The sequence below is a fragment of the Chiloscyllium plagiosum genome, chromosome 16 (assembly GCF_004010195.1).
Source record: "Chiloscyllium plagiosum isolate BGI_BamShark_2017 chromosome 16, ASM401019v2, whole genome shotgun sequence".
In the NCBI taxonomy this organism is placed as follows: Eukaryota; Metazoa; Chordata; class Chondrichthyes; order Orectolobiformes; family Hemiscylliidae; genus Chiloscyllium; species Chiloscyllium plagiosum.
In genome coordinates, this window is record NC_057725.1 from 30,697,379 (window position 1) to 30,723,302 (window position 25,924).

A 25,924-nucleotide genomic window follows, 5' to 3' on the forward strand; every position below is an offset into this window, starting at 1 on the left:
GACCCAGCACTGATCCTTGTGGCACTCCACTGGTCACAGGCCTCCAGTCTGAAAACAACCCTCCACCACCACCCTCTGTTTTCTACCTTTGAGCCAGTTCTGTATCCAAATGGCTAGTTCCTCCTGTATTCCCTGAGATCAAACCTTGCTAGTCAGTCTCCCATGAGGTACTTAGTCAAACGACTTACTGAGGTCCACACAGATTACGACCACTGCTCTGCCCTCATCAATCCTCTTTGTTACTTCTTCAAAAAACTCAAACAAGTTTGTGAAACACGATTTCCCATGCACAAAGCCATGTTGACTATCCCTAATCAGTCCTTGCCTTTCCATGTACATTCTGTCCCTCAGGATTCCCTCCAACAACTTGTCCACAACTGACATCAGGCTCACTGGTCTATAGTTCCCTGGCTTGTCCTTACCACCCTTCTTAAACAGTGGCACCATGTTAGCCAACCTCCAGTCTTCCGGCACCTCACCTGTGACTATCAGTGATACAAATATCTCATCAAGAGGCCCAGCAATCATTTCTCTAGCTTCCCATAGAGTTCTAGGGTGCACCTGATCTGGTCCTGGGGATTTATCCACCTTTTACCCGTTTCAAGACATCCAGCACTTCCTCCTCTGTGATATGGACATTGTGCAAGATGTCACCATCTATTTCCCTACATTCTATATCTTCCATATCCTTTTCCACAGTAAATACTGATGCAAAATACTCATGTAGTATCTCCCCCATTTTCTGCGGCTCCACACAAAGGCCGCCTTGCTGATGTTTGAGGGGTCCTATTCTCTCCCTAGTTACCCTTTTGTCCTTAATGTATATGTAAAAACTCTTTGGATTCTCCTTAATTCTATTTGCCAAAGTTATCTAGTGTCCCCTTTTTGCCCTCCTGATTTCCCTCTTAAATATACTCCTACTGCCTTTATCCTCTTCTAAGGATTCATTCGATCTATCATGTCTACACCTTACATATGCTTCCTTCTTTTTCTTGACCAAATCCTCAATTTCTTTACTCATCCAGCATTCCCTATATCTACCAGCCTTCCCTTTCACTCTATCAGGAATACACTTTCTCTGGATTCTTGTTATCTCATTTTAGATTAGATTAGATTACTTACAGTGTGGAAACAGGCCCTTCGGCCCAACAAGTCCACACTGACCCGCAACCCACCCAGACCCATTCCCCTACATTTATCCCTGCACCTAACACTACGGGCAATTTAGCATGGCCAATTCACCTAAACTGCACATTTTTGGACTGTGGGAGGAAACCGGAGCACCCAGAGGAAACCCACGCAGACACGGCTGAAGGCTTCCCATTTTCCAGCCGTCCCTTTACTGCGAACATCTGCCCCCAATCAGCTTTCGAAAGTTCTTGCCTAATACCGTCAAAATTGGCCGTTCTCCAATTTAGAACTTCAACTTTTATCTATCTTTTATCTATCCTTTTCCATCATTATTTTAAATCTAATAGAATTATGGTTGCTGGCCCCAAAGTGCTCCCCCACTGACATCTCAGTCACATGCCCTGCCTTATTTCCCAAGAGTCGGTCAAGTTTTGCACCTTCTCTAGTAGGTACATCCACATACTGAATCAGAAAATTGTCTTGTACACACTTAACAAATTCCTCTCCATCTAAACCCTTAACACTATGGCAGTCCCAGTCTATGTTTAGAAAGTTAAAATCCCCTACCATAACCACCCTATTATTCTTACAGCTAGCTGAGATCTCCTTACAAGTTTGTTTCTCAATTTCCCTTGGACTATTAGGGGGTCTATAATACAATCCCAATAAGGTTATCATCCCTTTCTTGTTTCTTAGTTCCCCCCAAATATCTTCCCTGGATGTATTTCCGGGAATATCCTCCCTCAGCACAGCTGTAATGCTATCCCTTATCAAAAATGCCACACCCCTCCTCCTCTCTTGCCTCCCTTTCTATCCTTCCTGTAGCATTTGTATCCTGGAACATTAAGCTGTCAGTCCTGCCCATCCCTGAGCCATGTTTCTGTAATTGCTATGATTTCCCAGTCCCATGTTCCTAACCATGCCCTGAGTTCATCTGCCTTCCCTGTTAGGCCCCTTGCATTGAAGTAAATGCAGTTTAATTTATTAGTCCTATCTGGTCCCTGCCTGCCCTGACTTTGACTCGTTTCTGTTCTCAACTGTACCAGTCTCAAATTGATCTCTTTCCTCAGTATCACCCTGGGTACCACGCTCCCACACCCCCACCCCCAATCTTACTAAGTTTGTTTTCATTCTGAAGTTAAAATGAATCTGTATTGGGTTGGAAGTAAGAAAGGAAGATTTTGCATGTCTTTAGTACATATTGTAATGTCTGGGCAACTCAAAGCATTTTACAGCCAAAGAAATGCTTTTGAATTATAATCACTGGTGCGATGTAAGAAAAATTGCAGCCAATTTATGCATAGTAAGCTCCGCACGCAGCAATGTGAGAACGACCCATTATTCTGTTATGGTGATGATGACTGAGGGAGAATTGTGGGTAGGACAGTGGGGGGATTTCCCCTGCTCCTCAAAACAATGCCACACAATGTTAGAAGACTGAATGTTATGAGTCTGAGTGGATGGATGGAACTCAATTTAAAGGCTCAGCTAAAAGACACCTCCAACAGTGTGGTGCCCAGAATTATCAGAGTTGAAAAGTTTGGCACTGGAAAAGCACAGCAGGTCAGGCGGCATCCGAGGAGAAGGAGAGTCGACGTTCTGGGCATAAGTCCTTCATCAGGAATGTCCGGATGACCACATATCTGATGAAGGGCTTATACCCAAAACATTAACTCTCCTGCTCCTCGGATGCTGCCTGACTGGCTGTGCTTTTCCAGCATCACACTTTTTGAGTCCAACTCTCCAGCATCTGCAGTCCTCACTTTCTCCTGCCAGAATTATCAGCCAAAATACCAGACTCTAATCTGTGGAATGTGGCTTGAATTTGCGACTTTCTGAATTAGAGGCAAGAGTACTTCCTAGTAAACTACAGTTGATACTAACTGAAAAGTAGAACAAAACAGGTTCATCAGTAGCTGAAAGGAGAAAAGACACGATGATGTTTGGTTGAAGTCTCCTTGTTGGCTAGTAACTTTATCGATAAATGTAATACTAAATCTTCCAGTTTACAAAAAGCTCAAGAATGATTCCTGGACTCTTTTGTAATTGTCGATTTATGTGAAGGCAATGGTTCAGATGTCATAACTGAACTCAATACCTTCACAGTCGGCAATGGAAGAATTATCTAAGATCCCGTTACTGGTCAACAATCAAGTATTCTTCTAGAAATGACTATGAGTATTTCCAGACTTTGCTGCATTGTCATCTCTATAGAAACACGAGGACGTCCATTCAGCCTATTCCACATTCAAATTGATTCTGATTTATTGCAACTTAACTCATCTACATATCTTGGAACTATAACATTTAATGCCCTTATCCAACAAAATCCATGGCCTTTGTTTTAGCAGAATGAGCAACATCATAGCAAAATGGTGGAATAGTTCAGAAAATGTCAGCAATTTCCTATGTTACAAGTATTGAAGTGGGTTGAGACGTGTGGTGCTGGAAAAGCACAGCAGGTCAGGCAGCATCTGAGGAGCAGGAGAATCGATGTTTTGAACGTAAGCTCTTCAGGAATAGAGTGGAGAAAGGGGCTGAGAGATAAATGTAAGGGTGAGGGTGGGGGAAGGTAGCTGGGAGGGTGATGCAGGTGATGGGTGATAGTGATATGTCAGAGGGAAGGGTGGAGCAGTTAGGTGGGAAGGAAGATGGACAGGTAGGACAGTTCAAGAGTTGGAGGGTTGGATCTGGGATGAGGTGGGGGGAGGAGAAATAAGGAAACTGTTGAAGTCGACATTGATGCTCTGTGATTGGAGGGTCCTAAGGCAGAAGATGAAGTGTTCTTCTTCCAGTCGTTGGGTGGCTTGGATTTGGTGGGGGAGGAGGCCCAGAACTTGCATGTCCTTGGTGAAATGTGAGGGAGAGTTTTGCCCTCCCCCCGCTCCACATTCCTGGAGGGCTTATGTCCAAAATGTCGATTTTCCTGCTCCTGATTTGCTGCCTGATCTGCTGTGCTTTGAAGTTTGGATTTGTTTGTGTAGCAAACTGGTAGCACTTCGGATTTGGATTCAGAGCACCATTGTGGGAGGTAAGGTATTTGGGTGGAGGTCAAGTGTCATTTGGTGGAGGTATGATTTCATTTAGAATTGTTAAACTTTGCATAAATATGTATAAAAGGTACATTAACACATAACTGTCAAGTTCACTAGAACTGCCAATAAAACTGTAAAATTAACTTTGTCAGAAGTATCTTTCAGAAGGACCAGTCAAAAGTATCAAAGCAATATATAAAAGGGAGCTGTTCGAAAGCTGACATCCAGAGGACCTGTCTAACGTATCAAGGGAACCTGTCAAAGAGAGTTATGAAAAGCACCTATCAATGCATTAAATCCTGTCTTTAATCCCTTTATGTCTCTGAAAAAGATGTCAGGAATATTCAAAAAGTGTTGTCAACATAATCTTGAGGATTTCAATTAGTAGATTATTATTGCACTACTGACTTCGCAATCATCTAATGTAACAATGGGGTACCTGCCATGTTACAGTTTGATTTGAGAGCTTCAGTGGTTATGGACTGTTTGATGTGAGATTCATTGAGGGGCATTGATTGGCATGGAGAATATATGGGTTGGTGGAGGTGGCATATGTTCAGTTGGAGCATATTTGGACCATGGAGTATGGAGATCATGGATTGGCTTGGTTAGGTCATAGGGAGTGTGTGGAGAGTGAGAGGAGTTGAGAATTGGACGGGTATTCCATATTATATTCTTGCTTTTAAACTTTGGAGACTGCCTGATCTCTGAGTCAGGTTCACTACCAGCCAGCTTCCATTCTGGCAGCCTTCTTAATTCACCCTGAGTCCCAATTTCTAATTGCCCCTGCCCACCCCAACCAAACATTTTCTCATTAAGGCAGCCATTTGTAAAGGTTGGATTCTTGGAGTTACTTGTGCATCGTCTGTGCGCCTGACCCATCCTACCAGCCTCTATTTCAACATTTCCATTTGACCCTCGGCCTAAAGGCTGAGAGGAGATTTGATCAAAGTTTTCAAAATCATCAGCGGGTTGGACAGAGTAGATAGGGAGAAATTGATAAAAAAAAACAAGAGGGTGTAGATTTAAAGAGTTGTGCAAACAAAGCAAGGCTGATGCGAGAGAAAAAAAATACTTTACATACAATGAGTATTTAGTTGCATAGACCACACTCTCTGGAAATATGGTGAATCCAGACTCAATTGAGGCATTCAAGATGGCATTGGATGATTATTTGGATGGAAATGATGTGCAGGGTTTATGAAGAAGCCTCAGCAAACTGGCAGTACGTAACAGAACTAGTGCAGGCACAAAGGGCCTTCTGCACCATAACACTTCTTTGATTCTGTAAATAGTTTTTTTGTGGATAAATATACTGTACTTCGCTGTGCTTTTTGCATCCTGACAACTCCTGAGTGATTTAGCTCAAATTTTAAGGTTCTTTCCCTTTGTGTTGGGCTCCTCCACCAGAGTACAATTTTTTTTTTAACTTTCCCAAACTCCTTTGATCATCTCAGTTAGGCCACTCCTTAATCATGTGTGAATTCAGGTCTACTTTTATGCAACCTATGCCTTGGTAACTTAGCTTTTTAAGCCCCTGCATCATTCTGTTCAATCTGCACTGCATCCTCTTCAAGGTCAATGTATCCTTGCTGAAGTACAGAAGACGATACACCTATATTGCATTTATTCATCTAATCCAAAACTCACACATGAAGGATTTGTGTCCTGGGACTGTAATGTGAAAATATTTAAAGAAAATAACTTGGGTTTCTTCAAACTCAAACATGGTCTGTTCTAATTTTCAGTTCTCAAAGCTCACTTCGCAGTTTAAAAAGTATGGTGGAAGATTTGGAAGAAGCAAGGACTACAGGAAGAGATGCACAAGAGAAAGTTTGTCAGCTGCAGATACATTGCAAAGAACTGGTATGCACAGAACTGATCTAATATTTGGATTACAGCACAACAAACTGTTCATAAATCAACACAAACCAGTTGTCTTAGACAGGACAAAAAGATTTTTATAAAACGTAACTCATTTTAGAAAAATATCTCCTTGCCTTCCCAATGTTTCTTCAGTTGTATGTCACAAAAATTTCCTTAGTCAGATGGTTGTGATTCGTTAGAATTCCCCACCCCAGAATATACTCAATTATTGAGTATATTCAAACCACAGATAGATTTTTCGGCATTCAGGAATATAGGGATTAGGAGGAAAATTGGGAACTATGATTGAAAATCAGCCTGCGATAGGGATAGGGTTATGAAGCACAGCAGCCTCAGGGTAGTTTGGCATACTCCTACTCACAGTTTTTATTTTATCTCTATCTCAAATGTGTGTCATCTGATTATTGACCCTTCTTCACCAGAAGTAACTTCTCCCCATCCATTCCATCAAAGGTCCTCAAAATTCCCCAGAAATTGTCTTCACTCTCTACACATAACTGAAGACCCTCATCATTTCAGTCACTGTATAAGTGAGCTTCATTAGTTAAATAGTAAGCACTACTACCGGCAATATTTTCTCTATCCTGTCACAAAGGCTTATATCCTTTTTAATATGATTTTCCAATAGGTTGGTTGAGTAATTAAAAGGTGGGTGTAGAGTATCTTGTATTCTGAATATAGCCATAGATTTCCACCTGGATACTGAATAAAATCCAAGACTTTATTGGCCCAACTTCTTTGTATGAATATTTAATTCTCAAGAGTATAGGCATTGCACAGTCAATGTTTATTGCCTTGGAGCTGTTTAGTTTGAACTGTTACAATCAGTGTGATGTATGTGTATCCTTGGAAGGGAAAATTCACATTTTGATCTACTATTAGGGAAAGAATGCCAATATGGTTTCTGGTCAGAATGATGTGTGGCTTGGAAGACAACCTACAAATGGTGGTGTTCCTGTGCTTCTTCTACACCTATTATTATTCAAGGTAGAGAAGTGCTGCTGAAGAATACTTGGCAAGGTGTTGCAATTTGTCTCACATAGTATGTACTCCTTCCTTTGTGCATTAATAGTGGAGGCAGTGAATGTATAAAGTGGGGTGGAGTTCCAATCAAGCAAACTATATAATTCAGGATGATGCCAAGCTTCTTGAGAATATGCAAGAGCTGCACTCATCCAGGCAATTAGAGATTATTCCATCATTCCTGACTTGAACCTTGTAAATGGTGCTTAAGCTTTGTGGAGTCAGGAAGTGAGTTACTTACTCCACAATTCCCAGCCTGTGACCTGCTTATGCAGCCATTGCATTCATGTGTCTGGTCCAGTTACATTTCTGGTCAGTGATAAATTGCTGCCCATTCCTGTTGTGGGATTCAGTAATAATATTGTTATTGATGATGATATGTCACTTAGCAGTCCAAGACTGAATTTTGTCCAGATCTTTTTGGATGCAATAATGGACCGCTTTGTTACCTGAGGATTTTTGATAGTTCATTTTCTCTGTAATGTAACTGAAACTTGATTTGTTTCTGTGTAGAAGAAGGAAAATGAAGTACTTGTTGCACAGCTGTGGGCAGTTTTTGAAAAGGTAGGTGCAGTTTCTGTATCTGTTTACAAGGATCATAAAAACAATTTGATGGTATCAAAGCAAATCACCATTAATTAATCTTCTGATTAGTGAAAAATATTCAGTATTAGATACCAGAAATGGATATAAATTCCTACGGTTCATCAAAAAATTATGTTCCTTAAATACTTCCATTCATCTCTCATTCCTGAGCACACTGACCCATGTTAGTTCCCCGTTCATCAAAGCTTAACATTTAAAATTCTCAATATTCAAAGGACATCTTGACAGATACATGAATATGCAGGGTATAGAGGGATGAGGACAGAAGACTGAAGGGCCTGTTCCTGTGCTGTCGTGTTTTTTATTCATCCGTGTCTTAAAATCCATCCATGACTTCTCAGTTTATGTAACCTCCTTAGTTCTTTACCCCCCCCCTCCCCCCCAAGATCTCTGAATTCCTTCAGTTCCCTTCTGTGTATTCTTGACTTTGATTGCTTAATTGATGGTTGCTGCACTTTACCTATCTGGCTCAGAGCTATGGAATTCCTTCTACAAACCTCTCTGCTACTTCACTTCTCTCTCTTTCTTTAAGTATCTCCTTAAAAATTACTTTGACTAACCATTTGGGCATTTTCTCTAATATCTCCTTTTAACTTGGTGTCAAATTTGTTTGGTAATGCTCTTGTGGAGTGCCTTGAGAATGTTGTCTACATTAAAGGTGCTAAATAAATGCAAGTTCTTGTTGTCAATTATTTGAGATAATTGGTCTAATGGAGAATGCCTATCTGTGTGTGGCTAGGAATGATACACAAAAAAGATTCACCACACACTGAATGAAAAAAATCCTCAACATCTCAGTCCTAAATCATCTGTCCCTTATCCTAAGAATATGTCCCCTGGTTCTGAAGGCACCAGCCATCGGAAACATCCAAACTTAATCCATTCTGCACATACTGTGAGAATTTTGTAAGTTTCAATGAGATCATCTGTCAAAACTGTAGAGAATGCAGAGTTACTCTCGCTCTCCTCAGAAAACTATCCCACCATCCCAACGATTAATTTGGTGAATTTATGTTGTACTCCCTGTATGTTAAGTATATCCTTCATTTGATAAGGAGAGCAAAACTGCACACAGTACTTCAGTGCTCTATACAAAGCAGCAAAACATCTTTCCTTATGTATTCAAATATCCTTAAAGTGAATGCCAACATATATTTCTCATTGTTTACTGCAATTACATGAAGCATTTAATGACACATGGAGAAGGACATCCAGATTCCGTTACCTGTTCTCTCCATTTAAGATTTACCCTTTCTTTCTGTTTTTCTGTATAACTTTATACTTCTTTATATTATGTTCTATCTGTCATGTTCTGGCCTATTCACTTAGCCGATCTAAATGTTATTGTTTAGGCACCTGCACAACTTGCATTGTTACCCACTTTGGTGTCACCAGTAAATGTGGAACTATTACAATTGGTCCCCACATCCAAAACATCTGCAGACATACCACTGGCCCTGTGGTTCTTCTGCCTGCCATCTGGAGTGTGATCTTTTTATACCTACTCTCTGCTTCTATTAACTATTTTTTGCTAATCAATGTTGGTTTATTTATCCTCAGTTCTATGTACTCTAATTTTATTAACTAACTTCCTATATAGACTTCATTAAAAACATTCTGAAAATCCAAATGTGCCTTATCCTGTTTCTCCTTTGTCTATGCCACAAGTGACATCCTCAAGAACCTCATAAGCTTTTAAACATGATTTCCCTTTCATGACTCTGCCCAATATTGCCATTCTTTTCTATATGTTCAGTCATATGCTTTACAATAGATTATAACATTTTCCCTATCACCGATCAAGCTAACGGGTCTATAGTTCTACACTGTTCTCATCCTCCCTTCTTGAAGTGAAATTGCTGTCTCCCAGTCAGTATGAACTTTTTCAGAATCTATAGAGTTACAAAGGAGACACACCATTTCATCAACTTCTCTTGCTACTTTTTCCCACATTGGATGGACCTCAACTAGGCCAGGAGATTTATCAACTTTCAATCCAACTAATTTTTTAAATGCTATCTCTTTACTAATTTCCTTTGATCCTCAATTACATAAGTCCTTTGAATATTGTGTATTTTTAGGTGGTTTCTGTGTCTTTGTTGAAGATATTCATGAAGTAACTGTTTAGTTCCACCATTTTCTTGTTCTCCACTATAAATTTTCCTTGGGATGTGATGTCATTAGTGGGCCAGCATTTATTGCCAATTACCAGTTTTGCTTAAGAAGTGGTTTGGGAACCAGCTTCTTGAACTGCTGTGCTCTGCCTGGTGTAGATAAACCACAGCAATGTCAGGAAGGGAACTTTGGGTCCATGTATCGTAAAGAATTTACAATTTAGTTCAAATCACGATGGTGTTGGCTTGGAGAGGAACTTGCAATTAGCCTTCCCATGTATCTACTGTCTTGTCCTTCTTAATTAGGTATCAGCAACTTTTTTTAACCTGAAGTGACTTTTTCTTAAATGTTGCCTAAAATTAAAGCTATTAGGAGACATGAAATGCAAATTCAGCATTTCTAATCCAAATCTTTGACAAATTTCCAAGTGTCTCATAGAAGGCATAAATTGCGTATGTAAATTCATCAATTTATTTTAATTACTTCTATCAATGACAAAAAGCAAAATCAAAATAAACCTAACTGGGATCCGATACCCAGCATGAGCAAAACCAATGTAGTGTACAAAATCCCATGCAAGGACTGCACAAAACACTACATAGAACAAACAGGAAGACAGCTAACGATCCTTATCCATGATCACCAACTAGCCACGAAACGACACGACCAGCTATCCTTAGTAGCCACACACGCAGATGACAAGCAACATGAGTTCGATTGGGACAACACTACTATTATAGGACAAGCCAAACAGAGAACAGCCAGGGAATTCCTAGAGGCATGGCACTCATCCACAGATTCAATCAATAAGCACATCGACCTGGACCCAATATACCGACCTGTAACGGACAGTTGGAACTGACAACCGGAAGCGGCAGAGACAAACCACTATAAATACCGGAGGAAATATCACAGAAGCGGTTCACAGGAGGCTCCCAAGCACTGAGGATGTCACCTAGACTGGGGACGAAACGTCTGCAACACAAATTCCCAGCTTGACGAACAGAACCACAACAACGAGCACCCGAGTTACAAATCTTCTCACAAACTTTGAACAACCATTTATAGTTATACCATTTGAACAGGTTTATTTGGTACATGATAATGTTTTTTGAATTTGAAGCTGAAAAGTGTAGCACTGTGATTGGTTTTTTTTATCCCCATTGTAAAAGCATGGCTCTTACATTTCTTGACTTAATTTTTTTTAGGTGTTTTCCATGTTATTGCAATCCAACCAGATTAGGAGTCACTAATGAGATGTTAATAATAAACACCGAAGGAGTTTAACTGTTGGTTCAACAGAGGCCAGGCATATGTATTTTTTGATCAGAGTTCCATTCCGACTCAAGTACTACCAACTCCAAGCCCACTGATTTCTTGGTCCCTATGTATGTATATCCGGTCAAATTTCCACCCAATTACACTCAAATAGTAGGTGGCATGGTAGTAATGTCACTGGACAAGTAACTCAGAACTCCAGGGTAATATTCTGGGATAGGAATACCATTACAGATAGTGGAAATTTAATTCAATAAAATATGGAATAAAAAGCTTGCCTAATGGTGACCATACCATTGTCAATTGTTGTAATAACCCATCTGATTCACTAATGTCCTTTTGAGAAAGACATCTGCCATCCTTACCGAGTTTAGCCTGTATGTGGCTCCAGATCCAAAGTAATGTAATTAACTCTGAACTGCCTTCTGGGCAGCAAGGGATGGGAAATAAATGCTGGCCAAGTCAGTGCTACCTACATCCCACTAACAATAAAAAAAACCCATCACCTGTTCCCTATTCCACTTGGGAGTTCCACTTGTCCTCAGACATCCCTTCCAGACACGACTAGATAATAACATGAAAGAGCTACATGTTGCTCAGAAGCCACAGGTTGCAGATCCCTTTCTAGATGATCGAGATCTGAAAAGTTCTGTGGAAGGATTCTCCTGAATTATGCCCTGGAAATGGTGGACAGGGCTGAGGAATCAGGAGGAGAGTTACCCATAGCAGAATCCCAGGCCCTGAGCTGCTCTTGTAGCTACAAAATTTTCATGGCTGATCTAGTTCAACCTTCAGACAATGATAACCCTAGGATGTTTACAATATCATTGAATGCCAAATCTGAATGGTTAAATTTTCCTTTGTTGGAGATGTCTATTGCCTCATACATTATGTGACATTTGCCATTTATCAGCCCAAACCTGGATGTTGTCCAGGTTTTGCTCATATCTACACTGATGGCGTTGCATTTGAGGAGTTGCAGATGGCACTGAATACTGTCCTAACATCATCAAACATCCCCACTTCAGACTCAATGATAGAAGGAAGGTCATTGCTGAAGCATTTGGTGATGGTTGGGCCTAGAATGTCACCCTGAAGAGCTCCTGCAGGGTTGCTGGGACTGAGATGATGGCCACCATCAAACATAACCATCATTCCTCATTCTAGGTATGACTCCTTGCTTTGTGCGAACAAGCACTGATTTGTCTCTTGCATCCTTGTGGTTGTTACTTTTATCTAGTCCAAATGAAAGGCTTACCACTATACAGTTCATGTATTAGTATATAGAAAACTCAATGTTTTGAACATCATTTCATTTGCTGTGCAGAATGAAAAGATTGTGAAGGATAAGCGGAAGCTAAACTATCAAATCGATGAACTATTAACGGAAAATGCTGACCTAACTGTAAGTAAATACTTGTAATGCGTCCAATAGCTGCAGTCAAACACTAGCTTTTGCAGTTGGGTAGCATTTGGAATCAATGCTGCCAGGTTTTTTTTCTTACTTATTTGGGTTTGATAGCTGCAAGGAGTGGACTACTTAACAAAAATCAAAGTAAATGGAAGTACAAATGATGTTGCAGTCTCAGCCATGGCTCTTAGTCAGAATATCAGCGTCAAATCCTACTCCAAAGAATTGAGCACAAAATCTAATTGATACTCTCAGTTCAGAATCTCAATTTGTATACATTAAGATCCCACACTCAATGTGATAATCTGTTCTTTATGATATCGGTCAGGGATTTATATTTGCCAACATTACCAAGATTTTCTTCAGATGGTGTCATGGGATTTTACACCCACCTGAGAATAAATGATTAAGTGTCTCATCTGAGAGATGACATCCCCAGCAGAGCAGCATTTCATTGGTGCTGCCCCTTTAACAATGCAGTATGCTCTATTATCTTCCAGGGGTGCTGCAATCACTCACTGAACTGACAGTGACAAGACTTGGACGAGGGTAGGGATGATTTAGGGAAACACAGCCACTTTTTAAAAAAAAATCAGAACTGGAAACTTACAAAGTTGCAAAGGGTCAGAAGCAGCATTTCCATCTCTGTCAGATTCAGGCACAGGCACAGGCATACTTGACAATTAGTTTTTTGCCAAATTGCCAATGGATAATGTGCTGAAAGCTTTACCAGTTAGTGTAACTTTGAAAGAGTTATTTGCACATTTTGACTACTCTAGTCTCTTTGACAGTTCTACTTCATCTTTAAATCTCTGTTTGACCTGGGTCAGATGTAGCATTCAATCTGCTTTCTTGGAAGTTGTTTTTAATCTGCCAAATATCACTTTACAGTTATTAGATAGTTAATGCGATATCCTCAAGCTCAATTAATAAAGTGAAATCAGAGTTGGAGAAACTTAGCAGGTCAGACTGCATCTGTGGGGAAAGATAATCAGAATTAATGTCGAAATATTCCCAGGCACTGAATGACATTGACAATAAATTTAGGAAAATCATGTGAGACGGCCAGCAAGGAGCTTCTTGATGTTGAGATCAAAAAGTCTAATTTTTCAGCCAAGTATTGAGACAAGAGACCTATTTACAACATCTCATTGTTAATTAATTTCTCTTCATTAATATGCAGTTTCCTGATCTATCAGATGACATGAAAATTAGAGTGGTTGTCTAATTAGATTAGATTACTTACAGTGTGGAAACAGGCCCTTCGGCCCAACAAGAACCCACGCAGACACGGGGAGAACGTGCAAACTCCACACAGTCAGTCGCCTGAGGCGGGAATTGAACCCGGGTCTCTGGCACTGTGAGGCAGCAGTGCTAACCACTGTGCCACCGTGCTGCCCACGAATGACTCCACCACACTGTTTGCTCCTCTACATCTTATACACTAGTCCCAACATTTCACGGTACACTCCATGGGCTACAACAGCACATACTCCCTGTCCATAGACCTTGGCATTCAATATATACCAGCCTCACTGCACCATCATTGCACATCCTTGAAATACTTACAGCATGATTTTGCACTTGAGTGCTGCAATTTGAAGTACAAGGACACTGGAGTGGAGAAGGTCATTGGCCTTTTTGCAGCATTGCTGCATGTTTCTCTGGACCATGGCGGCAACACTGGACCAGGCTTCCGGTGACATGGCCTGTCCTAGGGAAAGAAGGTGGCTCCCCTCTGCACCATCCCATCCACCAGGATGTCCAGGTCCTTATCTGCAAAATGGAGCACCAATTTTCTCTTGTCTGCCATGTCCAGTACAAATGAAATAAACTATGCAGAGCAGAGTTTGATTGGGTGCCTTTTAAATCTGATTCCTGATGAAGGGCTTTTGCCTGAAACATCTTTTTTTCTTCTGCTCCCTGGATGCTGCCTGATCTGCTGTGCTTTTCCAGCACCACTCTATCTTGACTCTAAGTACCCACTCCTGCCTTTTAAATCTGACCCAGTTCCAGGGATGTCCTGGCAATGGTGATTATGCTGAGTGGCAAATATAATGAGCGGGATGTCATAGGGGTGTAGAACATATGTAACGGGGTAAGTTTGGAAAGGTATTGCAAGAAAAATCACTAGCCTTCCCAAAGAGAAACCTTCAATGCTTGCCAAAAATAACACTCCCAAATTCAGGTGACTTGCAGTCTAATGTTTCAAGTCTAATATGAGTCAACTTTCAGACAGCTTTTTCACCTTTGGAAGTTCAATTAATGAATTTGTTTCTTTAAAAAAGTTTAAAATGTGCATATTAGACAGAGAGAATTGGTTTACTAGGGTCTGTGTGGAAAAAGTTAGAGAAGGGCAAAATGGGTCAGAGAGATTTTAGTTTTTGATATTCCTCAAAAGTGGGATGTGAAGCAGTAATGAAACTGAGTTTTCAAAAGGCAAAATACCCAAACTACTCCCTTGGCCTACACTTCATTACCTTCACCTTCTCACTATTTTCTAAACCCAGTAAATATTTTAATTTTCACAGCAACAATTCTAGTTGAAATGAAGTGATGAACAAAAGAAATACAGTGCAGACTGACCAAAATTCTTATTCTGAGGTTCTGTGTGACAAAATATCTCTTTTGAAAGTATTTATTTCTGGCTTCCAGTTAAAGTTTATTTAACGCTGGTCATGCAGCCAGCTGAATGGATTTTTCCTTTGCCTGGAAGATGCTGCACCTCCCCCTGTGCAGTATTTATCAGCTGTTGTTGGCACAATACCAGCTTGCCATAAACCACGCAATCATAATAGCTGTTCACCCATATTCCCAATTCACTACAAACAGTCAAACTAAAACCAAACCAAACATTGATCCAAACTGAATTCTGAGCCTAAGCTGTAGGCTCTCATGTTTTCAGAAAATAGTGTGAAAGTGAGTGTGGATTTTGATGTTACTTTCTCTACTTCTTGGAAAAGGGGTCCTGAATTCACCCTCACTCTAACAGTCTCTAAATTTCTGTTATCTCAGTCAATCAAGCAGATTCATGGGGGGAGAGGAACAATTCCCAAACCCTGGAACAAACTACTGGAGAAGTATAATTGTGGGACATCTTGCTGTAAACAGGAAAGTCGATTGCAGAAATTTGTTATGTGTTTATATAAAAGTAGATAATGAGGACAAAATGTCAGAACGTCCAGTCTGTTCCGTAGGCATTTGGAAAGGGTATTGATGGTGAATCAAGAATGCCCATTTAGTTGATCTTGTGGTGATGTGAGTGTTAAAGGTCTCGTGAAATGTGTGGGAGCGGAATGCACAAATCCAATGATTAGTGCTGAGGGAACGGGGAGACTGAGGTCGAGAGAAGCTGAGGGTGAGGGAAGGTTGTGCTTAACAATTATTAATGAATAATTCATTTTCAGAACTTTCTTGATGGGCACCAAGCTGAAGGTCCATTTAGGGTGGCAAATTCCATGGTTCCAGCCCTAGACCCAACCCATAATGCAGCATTCCCTGAATATTGTGCTTCCAATAGGGTAACACTTTCACAATATTGCCCCTTCATTAGTGCAGCATTTCCGCAGTATGGTCCCTTGAAGTAAATGCAGTGTCCCCTATACTCTGCATTGGGAGTCAGATTGGACGGTGTGCTCACGTTTCTGGAGATGCAATTCAAACCTATGTCGTTCTGACAAAGAGATATCAACTGAAATGTGGCTGGCTAAAATCCATCTGTTACAACTGTTGACCTTCGTTGTCAGTTTCTAATGTATCAGATTTTATTTCAGGTTTTTCAATGTTTACAATTTTCCCTTTTATCACCACTGTGTTTGAATGAAGTGCCATAAACTAAAAGTAGGATCAGGACAATATCACTTACACATTATATTTATAAAGCTCTCTCAGCACAGGAAGACCTATGGAAGCTTCTGGAGTCAGAAAATTATTGGCTTTAAGTTTTAAATATATTTATGATGAAAAAGGCATCTGCTTTGTGTGTCCTTCATGCTCTGAAAAATGTCAAAACTGGAAGTTGGAAATGAAATATCAATGTAGAACTTAATGCATATGATCGTCCCTACCAACATTTTGCCTTCAATTTATCAAGCAACTTTTTAACAAAGGTTTAATTGCTTTTAAATATATATAGTAAATTATCCTCTTAAACTAGCTAGGTTAGAAATTTCATTGAAGTCTTTTAACGGGTCATTTATTGGTCTCTTGATGCATAATATCCATCAAAATTGCTGAAAGTGAACAATAGCTAAACAAGGAAGATTGAGTCTTACCTCAGCTGGGCATATTTTTCCAAATATGATTTTAATTTTACACAAAGAAAGCGAATCACTCTCCATTCTTGTGAAGACATTTGTTCATACCTTATCTGGTTCCCAATGTCAAGGGAACATAAATATTTTGCAATGAGAACTGATACTATTGTATCAACAAGTTGGAAGCAAGTGGGACTTGCAGTAAGCAGTCTACACAGCCTGTATAAATGGACGTTATAGCAAACTATAAGAAAGTGTTCCAATAAAAGCAGGATTCTATCAAAATGCAGTGGGTGCAGAATAGCTAAATAACCCATTCTCTACGCAAGTTCAACCTTGGTCATTTCCAGCAATACATGCTCTAGAAGTGACTGATAGTGAAACAATATAATTATCTCCATTCTGTTCAGAGATGATGACATCGCTTTGTGTAGCTTACATATTTTGTACAACCAACATAACTTTTGTGAATGTGTGTTTCAATTTTTCAGAAGCAGATTCATGAGGCTCAAAATCTGCTGATATCTAAAGATGCTATAATTTTTGAGGTATGAACACAGCGGCTTAATTTTTTTACACATTTTATCTTAGACAAATGAAGCAGAAGTGGAATTATATCTCAATTATTCGCAATCGATAACTCCAAGAGAAGGAATTTGCCTGTGTTTGGCAATTTGTGAAGTAGATATGCCAATGGGTGAAGCTAAATAAGGAGCTTTGGCAAAACATGAGGGATTGGGCTAATTAGCAAAAAGGTTAGACTGTGGAGAAACGGAGGACAGGCACAGGATCATGCAGGGAAGAAAGGGCTCAATCTGCCTTCTAACATTCTGAGGTAAGGAACAGTGGAGGACAGTATGTACCATTGGTTAAGTGAAGAGTGCAGATCTTCAGATGCAGGACAGTAGTTATCAAATGGCATCAAAAGGATAAATAGGATTCTGCATTTTACATTACTTTTCAGTGAATTTCATATCTTTTTACAAGACAGTGTTTGAATCACAGTTATAGTATTATTCTGGACATCCAACTTCAGGAAGAACATAAGAAATAAGAACAAACATTGCCCATAAGGCTGCTTAGCCACAGTCTACTATTCAATACGATCATAACTTTGTGCCTCAAATCAATTTTCTCATGAGCTCCTTAAATTCCTTGATTCCCCAAGAGATCAAAAATTGACCTACTCCATCTTTTAATACAGTACTGTGTTCAATGATGGAACAAGCTCAACCCTCTGCATATTAGAATCAAAGATTCTGTTGAATTATACTAGAACTGGGAAGTCATGGTTAATAAGAAATTTGTTCTTGTGATGTGAGTGTTGCTTGTTGAGCTGGTATTTATTTCCCTAATTGGTTTTGAATTAAGTGGCTTGCTTGACCATTTGTGGGTAGTCAAGAGTCAACCACGTTCTATGAGAGTCTGGAATCACATGTAGGCTAGAACAGATGATGGCAGATTTCTTTTTATAAAGGAAGAGGATAAACTATGAGATTCTTCGGACTTGTTGATGAATGGGTAATAGATTGAGGATTATCTTCAGGAGAATAAAGAGGCGAGTTAGAAGAAATGTTTTCACACAGAGAGGAAAAGAGTTTCCATTTTGGTTGTAGTCTGGAAACTGTGCCTAAAATGTCCATATTAGCATACATTTCAAGTTTCCACTAAAATTGATTTGCATAAACACAAATGTAAAATTCATCAGTGTGAGTGAGCTGCATCATATTCATTTTTAATTTGAAAGTATTCATCATATGGGCATCACGGTGGCTCATAGTGCTAGTGACCTGAATTCAACTCCAGCTTCAGGTAACCGTACAAACTTCACACAGACATTCTCCCTGTGTCTGCGTGTATTTCCTCTTGGTACTTCAGTTTTCTCCCACAGGTTAGGTGGATTGGCCATACTAAATTTCCCATACTTTCCAGGGATGTGCAGGCTAAGTGGATTAGCCTTTGGAAAACAGGGTTATAGGGATAGGGAAGGGGATTGGGTCTGGGTGGGGTGCTCTTCCAAGGGTCGGTGTGGACTCGATGGGCCAAAAGGCCTGCTTCCACACCGTGGAGATTCTGTAATTCTATTTGATGTATTTAAAATTATTACTCCAGTTCAGTACTATGAATGTGGCTCAAAATGGGTGAGTAACTGATAATGACTTTCAAATATTTATACTGAACCATTTAATAGTTTCATCGGTGTACAATAGTCAGTGTCACAGTAAATTGGATTTTTTTTATTACCAAAAAGCTTCTACAATATTTCTGTGGGAAAAGGAGTGTTCTTTGAATTTTTGCAACCAAAGTGATGAATGACTTTTTAATTTCCAACTCGGAAAGGGGTAGAGGGTGGATGCGGGTGTGTTTTGTAGGCATAACCTTATTCAAGTGAACTGAATCTGAAACCAATGGGAAGGTATTACATTACACTTAGGCTTAAAATTCTTTCAGGTGGTTTGGCCAATTCAAACTGCATTATAAGTAGAGGAAACTCAACCATGGAAAGCTGTGCTATAGGGTCTGTTGAGGTAGAGACTATGTTTTATGTAAAAGTGGTTAGATAGGGTTTGTAAAGGAAGAATGTAATAGGACATGGGGAGAGAGCAGGGAAATGAGATTTTATCTTACAGTTGAAGTGTTAGGAATGATGGACCAAATGGTCATCTACTTTACTATAATAACCATAATAAATTGATTTATTTTGTTTTGTAGCTATTTTTCTTGACATAGACAAAATACATTCATTAGTCAACCCGAAGTAGATTTGTTTATTCTCCTACCAATTTTCCAGGAAACAGTTTTGATTGAAGAATTGAAGATGTCCAATGAAGAAAGCCGCAAAATTATAGAGGTAGGTTTTGTATTTTTTTCTTTCTGGGTGCTTCTCTCCCACCCATACCTTGCTGGTGTGGGTGGGAGAGAAGCAGAGTGAACATTTAGACAGTTGTGAGTCTTTTTCGCAAAGAAAAACCAACATACAAGCAATGTGGTTTAGCATTTCAACATGATTTACATCATCAATCTAACAGCTTGTAAACAAAGCAAGGAAGAAAGTATTTGGCTAGTCCTTTAAGAACACAGAGACGTTTGTCAAACAAACCTCTTAGAACTGAATGTTTGAAAATAACTGAAAAATATACTGTAATATTTGTTTTTCCTTTTATTATTTCAACATTTTGTTTTCTTTGTATACTGACAATGGTCGAGAGCGAGAGCAGTAGACACAAGAGATGAAACAGAGAAAAAGTTATGAACAGAAATACAAAAAGTGAGAAGATGGAATGATAGTCACATAGAAGGAGGGATAAATAGAGTGGAAGGAATAAGATAGACTGTGTGGGTTATTAAAGTGTATTGGGCATGAATACAAGAGTGTGATTGAACTGAGTGGATCATTTAATGAAAAACACTAGTGTTTGATGGTCTGAGACATGAGACTGTGTGTAAAAATGCATAACTTAAGCAATTATTACTTGATGAGAAAGCTCAGAAACAGACCTTTCAACTCAACTGGTACTTTGCTGTAGGATGTCCTCACAGTAAAGTTCTATGTCAACCATTTTCAATCATGACTAGATGTTTAACTGTTTCATCCAAAGAAATACTGAAGCTGTAAGTGCAGATCAGAGGCTTGGATTCTGCAGTGAATTACTCACCTGTCAACTCCCTAAAGCCCGTCCACCATCTATAAACTATCAGTCAGAGTGAGGGAATCCTGCTTGTCAGAATGAGTAAAGCTCCACCAACACTCAATTTGCTCAACATCAAAGCAGCCGCTTGATCCTATCTCATCTATCACCTTAAATGTTCATTCTGTCTACATGACATATAGTAGCAACTCCGTGCACTATCTTCAAAATTCACTGCAATAACTCTTAGGCAGCACCTTCCAGGCCCCAAGTCTCAATCATCATCTTAAGTTCAACTACCTCACCATTCTTTCTTCATGCTGGGCTAAATTCCTGGAACTTTCTTCCTAATAGGACTGCACCTACACCAAATAGAGTGCAGCATTAGGTCATCACTGACTTTTGAACCATTACAGATGGGCAATAAACACTGGCCTTACCAACAGTGCTCACATCTGAGTCAATTTTTAAAAAATACCATTCACTTTGCAAGTTATTATTGAATATGCTTCTCCCAGCCTTTCATACAGTGCATTCTGGATCATTATAGCTCATTGCTTAAAAAACATTTCTTATCAATCCTCTTTGATTCTTTTGCCAAGTACCTTAAAGTGATGAGGACTGTTTTGTGGAAACAATTAATTTATGAATAACTTTACAGCTTCTGCCTCTGTAATTATTTAGTTGGAGGCAGCTGATCAAAATATTGATCAAATTAGGTAGGTTTTACGGAACGTCTAAAGGAGGAACGTGAGATGGAGAAGCAAAGAGGTTTGGCAGGGAATTTCAGCATTTAGGACTCTCACATATGGGGACACGGCTGCCAATTTAACTATATTTGATGTGCAGGAGGCCAGAATTGCAGGAATGCAGAGATCTTGGAGCATTACACCACTGCAAATGACAACAGAAGAAGTGTAAGGGTCAGAGTTAGGGTCATGTCAGGGACGTTTTTAAAACAAAGGTGAGAACTTTAAATTTGAGATATTTAACATGTTTGTTTCTCTTCACACCCAGCATAGATGGTAATTGTAAGAGGGTTTTGTTTGAGAGTATGACTGGAGTGATTAGGATCAAATCATAATTGGGATTTAACCAAAGCTTTCTGACCACTTCAATATCCACTGCTTTCCTGATGCTGCCACACAGTTGGATGTTGTTAGCCTATTAAAACTCTCCAGGAAAAAAATGATGTATTTGAAATCTACTTTCTTTCTCAGGGATTACGTGCTGAATTAAAAGCATCACAAGGGAAGGTTTCCCAAGATTTCTTTGGGTGAGTGTGATTGCAGGAGATGAGCAGTTTCATTGCTGCAGCGTTTACATGGTTGTACATTTACATAGTGCCTTTTACAGCCTTGATTTGGAGATGCCGGTGTTGGACTGGGGTGTACAAAGTTAAAAATCACACAACACCAGGTTACAGTCCAACAGGTTTAATTGGAAGCACACTAGCTTACAATCACCTGATGAAGGAGCGTCGCTCCGAAAGTTAGTGTGCTTCCAATTAAACCTGTTGGACTATAGCCTGGTGTTGTGTGATTTTTAACTTTTTACAGCCTTGGGTACTGTCTGGCGTTACTGTTAATCAAGTACCTCTGAAATGTAGAAGGCAGACAACTAATACATAGAAAGCTCCCACAGACAGCAGTATGAAATGACCAGGTAGTTTTCTCTTGTGATATTGATTGATACATATATAATGTCCTAGATACTGGAGCTAACTTCCCTGCTCCTCAAGTTGCTGAAGAATCCAGAAGAATACCATTCTATAACTTGTTGCTAATACACTTGTCAGATGGATGTCATGAAACTTGAAAGGGTTCAGAAAAGATTTACAAGGATGTTTCCAGGGTTGGAGGATTTGAGCTATAGGGAGAGGCTGAATAAGCTGGCGCTGTTTTCCCTGAAGCATTGGAGGCTGAGGGGTGACCTAATAGAGGTTTATAAAATCATGAGGGGCATGGATAGGATAAATAGATAAAGCCTTTTCCCTGGGGTGGAGGAGTCCAGAACTAGAGGGCATAGGTTTAGGGTGAGAGGGGAAAGCTATAAAAGAGTCCTAAGGGCAACGTTTTCACGTAGAAAGTGTATGGAATGAGCTACCAGAGGAAGTGGTGGAGCTGGTATAGTTGCAGCATTTAAAAGGCATCTGGATGGGCATATGAGTAGGAATGATTTGGAGGGATATGGGCTAAGTGCTGGCAAATGGGACTAGATTAGGTTGGGATATCTGGTCGTTGTGGATGAGTTGGACCAAGGGTCTGTTTCCGTGCTGTACATCTCTATTACTTTTTGACTCTATGATTGCAACCATGCTCAGAAACTCGAAAACATCCATATCAAACTACCCCATTCACTCACTTTACTACCAGCATACAGAGACAGCAGGCTGTCATACTAAATCATACTAAATGATATAGTAACTTGCTATTCTGTAATGCCATTCCTTCTGTCTCACTGGTGCAGAACCTTGGATTTCCAGCCTTCACAGCACAGTACCTACACCATCTGGATTCCAGTGGTTGAAGATGACACCTTACCATCACCTTCCTGTGAGCAGGGAATGGGCAATAGCTGCTGACCTAGTCAGTAACATTACATCTGATGAAAAAGTAGGATAAGTCGTGGCTGAGTGGGCAGCATTTTTGCCTTGGAATTGGAGATCCTGCAGTTGCATCCTACTCTAGAAACCTGAGCCCATTATACAGACTGACCCTCCCAGTACAGTGCTGAGGGAGTACTGTACTGCAGGAGGAGAACACTGCATGCCAGAGGGAGAGTTCTGAGAGAATGCTGAACTGCCAGTGAGGCAGTATATAGAAGTCCAGACTTATTTGTCCTCTCAATTGGACATAAAAGATTCCACAGGACTATTTTGAAGAAGAGAATGGGTATTCCCACTTTCTTAGGACTGATTTTTTTTTTTCTCAATGAGCATGACTAAAACAGGTTTTCTGCTCAATATCATTGCTAATTATGAGATATTTCTGTGCCATATTTTCTAAACAGTTGTTTTATAATTATACAATTCAAAATTGCTTCTTTGGTTGTGAAGCGCAGTCTGAGATAAAAGCCAACAAAGAAATGTACATCTTTCTTTCTTTAGGAAACTTGTCCACAATGAAGTTGATTTTGTTTTACTGTGCCAACACATGGCGTCAGGCTCTATAACTAAATCCCAAACTTAGACCATGTGAGTTATAATTTTACTCCCCTCACCCCCCAGACATAAGTCCTCCTTTGACTTTTAATCTCTAAATTTATTTCCAAACTGTTATGGTAGAGGAATACTTAGCGCCTTCAAAGCACATTCCCTCTTAACCCAATCTAAACCCCACCAATGGAGTTGAATCTTACCTGTTCTCTAAGTGAATCACCAAGCTCCTCACTTGTGAAGATCCCACCACCACTTTAGTAAAAGTACTGGAGATGGGTAATAAATGCCATCCAGTGAATGAATGAAAAGACCAATCTGCATTACTGCCATTTGCTATCTACAAATACATTGTCAGTTACCAACACAATTATTTTTTCTCATCTTTGCTTTTGGCAACAGTCGTAAAATTGGTCTCGTAAAATCCTCATCTAAACTTCCTGTGGTCTGTCCTGTGCAGTCTGAAATCTCACTTCAGTTGGAAATACAAGACAGCCAAAAGGTAAACCTACAATGCTTCTGCTGCTTTGACATGCTTCTTCTAAATGTGTATTATGCTTCATGTGTGTTTACAGTTAGAGAACAAAATCCAGATGTGATTTCATAGCTCAAACTTGTTGGAATATAAATGATTACATTGAAGTCTAAAGTAATGTCACATACATACTGTAGTGGCCGAGAAGGTAAAATACATCACCTGGTATCAGTACGACTTGCCTAATGCCACTCTGCGTCAGCACCAGTACTGGTCTAACACATTGCTGTTGTTAGTTTAGTTCAGCACCCAGCAGTGATGTAACTCAGCAATCAGAATCAGCCTGACTCGGAGCCAAGTGTTGCTGTTCTGTTGCTGGTCTCTCTCAATGCTCAGAACTTGCCTAACGCTGGGCTCAGTGCTGGTCTAAGTCACAACTAAAAAAAGTTGATTTTTGAAAAAAAATTCAAATTTTAAAACAGTTTCCATTCAAACTCTAATGCTTAAGGTGATCCTGCTTTTATGATAGATACAGAGAGTGAAATTAATAATGTGAAACAAGGAAATGACAGAAGTGTAGAATGGGCATTTTGTATTTCTTTACTGTAGAGGACACACATGGGGCGGCACGGTGGCTCAAGTGGTTAGCACTATTGCCTCACAGCGCCAGGGTTCCTGGTTTGGTTCCCACTTCGGGCAACTGTCTGTGTGGAGTTTGCACATTCTCCCTGTGGCCTGTGTGGGTTTCCTTCGGGTGCTCCAGTTTCCTCCCACAATCCAAAGATGTGAAGTTTAGGTGAATTGGCCATGCTAAATTGCCCATAGTGTTTAGGGATATGGAGAGTAGGTGTATTAGTCTGGGGTAAATGTGGAGTAGTAGGGGTGGGTTACTCTTCAGCGGGAGGAGGTCAGTGTGGACTTGTTGGACCGAAGGGCCTGATTCCACACTGAAGGGATTCTATGATAAACAACATTCCAAGAATATTTGAATATCAAGAGGTAAGATGGAGTGAGAATCTAAATCAATAACAAAAAGGTAGTGAGTATATTAATACTGTTAAATGTTGACAAATCCACTGGATCTGATGGCCTGCATCTGAGGGTCTTAAAATAATTGGTGGATGCATTTGTTACAATCATCAAAATTCTCTAGATTCTGGAGCAGTCCCAGTGATTGAAAAGCCTTCAAGAACAGAAGGAGATGGAAAGCAGGGAACTATAAGCCAGTTAGTCTAATGTCAATCATCAGGAAGATACTAGGATCCATTATTAAGGACATAATAGCAGAGTCAAAGTGGTTTCGTCAGTTGCGTTTGACGATATTTTTAGAGTTCTTTTAGAAAGCAATAAGGAAGGACCTGTAGATCTGGTGTACTTGGATTTCCAAAAACATTCAATAAAATACCTTAATAAAGATGATGACAAAACAAAATAAGAGTTTATGGTTGTGGGGTAGCACACTAACATGGTTAAAAGATTTGTTAGGTAACAGGAAGCAGACAGTGGTAAAAATTGGGTATTTTTCAGATTGGCAAACAGTGGACTGGGAGAGTAGAGTAGTGGCAGGGATCATTGTTGGAGCCTCAATTATAGTGATAACTTGGATGAAAGGCCTGAAAGTATGGTAACTAAAATTGCTGATTACAGAAAGATAGGTAGGAACATTTGTTAATAAGAGAACAGAATTCAAATTTTGGGAGAAGATTTGTAGGTCGGGTGCTCGTTGTTGTGGTTCTGTTCGCCAAGCTGGAAATTTTTGTTGCAAACGTTTCGTCCCCTGTCTAGGCGACATCCTCAGTGCTTGGGAGCCTCCTGTGGTGTTTTCTCCGGCATTTATAGTGGCCTGTCCCTGCTGCTTCCGGTTGTCAGTTTCAGCTGTCCGCTGTAGTGGCCGATATATTGGGTCCAGGTCGATGTGTTT

At 39.9% G+C, this 25,924-nt stretch overlaps 1 protein-coding gene across 1 annotated transcript in view; it reads left to right on the plus strand.

Moving 5' to 3' along the window:
* LOC122558083 (inositol 1,4,5-triphosphate receptor associated 2-like) overlaps window positions 1-22,955 on the plus strand; it is a 47,892-nt gene extending 24,937 nt beyond the window's left edge. Inside the window, exons 7-13 of the mRNA XM_043706403.1 lie at window positions 5,915-6,032; window positions 7,590-7,640; window positions 12,403-12,480; window positions 17,234-17,290; window positions 19,534-19,593; window positions 21,592-21,647; window positions 22,841-22,955. Of these exons, the coding sequence (XP_043562338.1) occupies window positions 5,915-6,032; window positions 7,590-7,640; window positions 12,403-12,480; window positions 17,234-17,290; window positions 19,534-19,593; window positions 21,592-21,647; window positions 22,841-22,955 (535 nt within the window). The remainder of the gene's footprint in view (window positions 1-5,914; window positions 6,033-7,589; window positions 7,641-12,402; window positions 12,481-17,233; window positions 17,291-19,533; window positions 19,594-21,591; window positions 21,648-22,840) is intronic.
* Window positions 22,956-25,924: the final 2,969 nt, after the last annotated feature.